The 2,500-nt window shown below is 38.5% G+C and overlaps 1 protein-coding gene across 2 annotated transcripts in view; it reads right to left on the bottom strand.

Moving 5' to 3' along the window:
- Positions 1 to 2,500, bottom strand: part of LOC137992105 (amiloride-sensitive sodium channel subunit alpha-like) — a 48,148-nt gene that overhangs the window by 2,814 nt on the left and 42,834 nt on the right. For both annotated transcript variants that reach the window (XM_068837219.1, XM_068837220.1), the window contains 3 exons: positions 1,454 to 1,518; positions 686 to 761; positions 1 to 434 (listed from right to left, as the gene is read on the bottom strand). The exon at positions 1 to 434 is cut by the window's left edge and continues 2,814 nt beyond it. In XM_068837219.1, coding sequence (XP_068693320.1) covers positions 237 to 434; positions 686 to 761; positions 1,454 to 1,518 — 339 coding nt within the window. In that variant the 3' untranslated portion in view covers positions 1 to 236. The remainder of the gene's footprint in view (positions 435 to 685; positions 762 to 1,453; positions 1,519 to 2,500) is intronic.

The raw sequence follows: 2,500 nt of genomic DNA, 5'->3' as shown, positions 1-2,500 counted from the left end.
TGTACTGTTTTTATGTAAAGAACCCCCAAAACGTATTGCATTATGGGATTGGGAAAATTGTCTATAAGTTTGAACTTATTAAAAGTGGGGTACCTGTGAACTAGCTTGATAGCTACAGTAGGGCACTTTCACTATAAACATAGCATGTTTTAAGCGCAACTTTTCGTATCAATTTGTATAAACCCGCAGAACATTCTGTACCCTACTGATCTGATATTGCTCGAGCTTATGATCTCTTATTTATCTCTTTTCTTTTTTGATTCCCTTTCATTCAATTCCACTGTTGCTGTGTCGACTTTAGTTGATGAAGAGCACTTCCTAACCGCGAGGCAAATCAACAACATTGCAAACTCCAAAAACTCCGCAATCGTCAGCACCGAGAAGCCAATCCACAAACCCAATTGACCACCAATGTCTGAGGCAAAATCAGGCAGCTGGTTATAGGAGAAAAGCAAGTTAACATAATTTTACCTTTTTTAAGTTAGCATATGAAATCATATTTATTTCAATTAGACAACTCGCAGCAATCTTTTAAAAATGCGAATCACAGAATTCATGAATATGTAGTAAACAAGCACACGTAGATTGCCCTTTTTTTCCCCTAACATGAAGCCGGGTATTACCCAACCCTTCATCGGGTCCTTTATGCATCAAAGTAAAGAAACTTAGCACAGAAGTGACCCACCTCATAAGATCGCTTCTCTTTTACAACTTCAACATTGAGCTCTTCATAAAAAACTTGCACCTTTAAAACGTTTTTCCTGAGCACAGTGGAGCAAAGCAAATTGTAAGCGCCTAGCTGATTTTAATTCTCTTACATGGAAAGTAAAACAGGCTTATAGGGAATCCTTAGCCAAAAAAATTGCAGAGTTCGCTTATTTCTTTTAGCATTTCTAGGCCAAAATATTTCAAATTCTTGTGTAGCTATTCTATAAAGCTGCTATATTTTGACAAGTGAATATGGTTACATGACCAAAAAGCCACACCGGGTTGGTGTTAGCGTGTGTCGCCTTGCTTTTTTGTTTTGTTTTTGTTTTTTTGTTTTTTTTTACCAAAGAAACGATCACAGTAAGGTTCGTCCGATAGGAATAAATGGAATTGAAGTTAAAAATCCTTCGTTTTTACAGAGATTCACATTTAAATTGTCAAACACTTGCTAAAATGTTATTTTAAACACATCTTTATTTTCCTTGTCGCTTCAAAACGCCAGACATACCCTTTTTAGTCATCACTCCACGTATTCTTATTCCGCAATAAGGTCAATCGAACGCACCCTACTTAACATCTTCGCTCCCAAGCCCGACGCCTAAATCTTGGCGGGAAAGGCCCTGGGAAGGAGGTTGACGAGAGTAATTTCATAGCATTCTGACAGACAATTCTCTTTTAATGTGGCATCCGGAACGAACCGACGATGAACCTATTTTCATCTACTTGAACGGATGTCTCACCATACCTTGATGTACCATCCTCTGACCAAACATAAATTCCTCGCTTTTCAAGTTCTGTTTGGAAGAAGTTCTGCGAATAAAACAAAATGGAAGACATGAAGATGTTGTCACGTCGTTGAATTAAAGATTAGCAAAATTTTGTTAAACAAGTAATAAAGCACACGCAATTTTTGCGCTTTCCTCTTCGTCCAAGTTTTTTAGGGCGCCTTCAATACGAAAGAAAACGATTATTCCGTTCGTGTTCGTTGGGTACACGTACTCTTATATCCAACAAGCGCGAACTGAATGAAACTCCAACAGCTTTTGCCTTCTGTCACAAATTATTCAGCTTGGCAACGTGATATGGCGTATTCATACGGTATATGTGGTATATCAGCTGCTAACCAACGCATTTTATGAACAGAACTCTAGAAATCAACGTAATGTCCGATAATCAAATCAATATTACAATTAACTCTAAAGCCTCTTAGTTAGATCTGGGTAAGGATACTGATGGCACTCGAGCTATTCGCGATTTCCAAATTACGTCATCGCGGCGATGCTGGTGCCAAAATATTCTCTCTCTTGTAAGCTTGCGAGCAGGTTCTTTGCGACACAAGCTTGTATAGCCATTTCAGCCAGTCTTTCTTCCGTTCTTGCTTTTCGCGCGAAAAGAGCTGCGCTGGATAACATTAGATGACATCTAGATGACAACTAACGCCACATTTAGTTACGTTTTATACAATGTTTCTTCCCAGTCCCTCCGGCACTGAGGATAAAAAAGGAAGATGCTGAACTGGCAATGTAAAAATTGAGAAAGTACCAACGTTTTGGTGTTTTCCCAAATACATGGAGTATCTCGCCATGGTCATTAGCCTTTGGGTGATTGTACGCTGAATACGTAAGAATTTTAACAGCTTGCCTCGTTAGTCTAGAACTGTAAGGCGAAAACGTACTGGTGCGAGTCTATCACTCTTCTGACTCTTTTGTTTTTTTCTTCATCTTCAAATTTACATTGTTGTTGGTGATCTTAACTGAATTTTTTTGGTACCGTGGTTGCAAAAAAAAAAAAT

Source organism: Montipora foliosa, chromosome 2, assembly GCF_036669935.1.
Source record: "Montipora foliosa isolate CH-2021 chromosome 2, ASM3666993v2, whole genome shotgun sequence".
NCBI classification, from domain to species: domain Eukaryota; kingdom Metazoa; phylum Cnidaria; class Anthozoa; order Scleractinia; family Acroporidae; genus Montipora; species Montipora foliosa.
The sequence above is the reverse complement of the archived record's forward strand: the minus strand, read 5'-3'. Positions and strand labels throughout refer to the sequence as shown.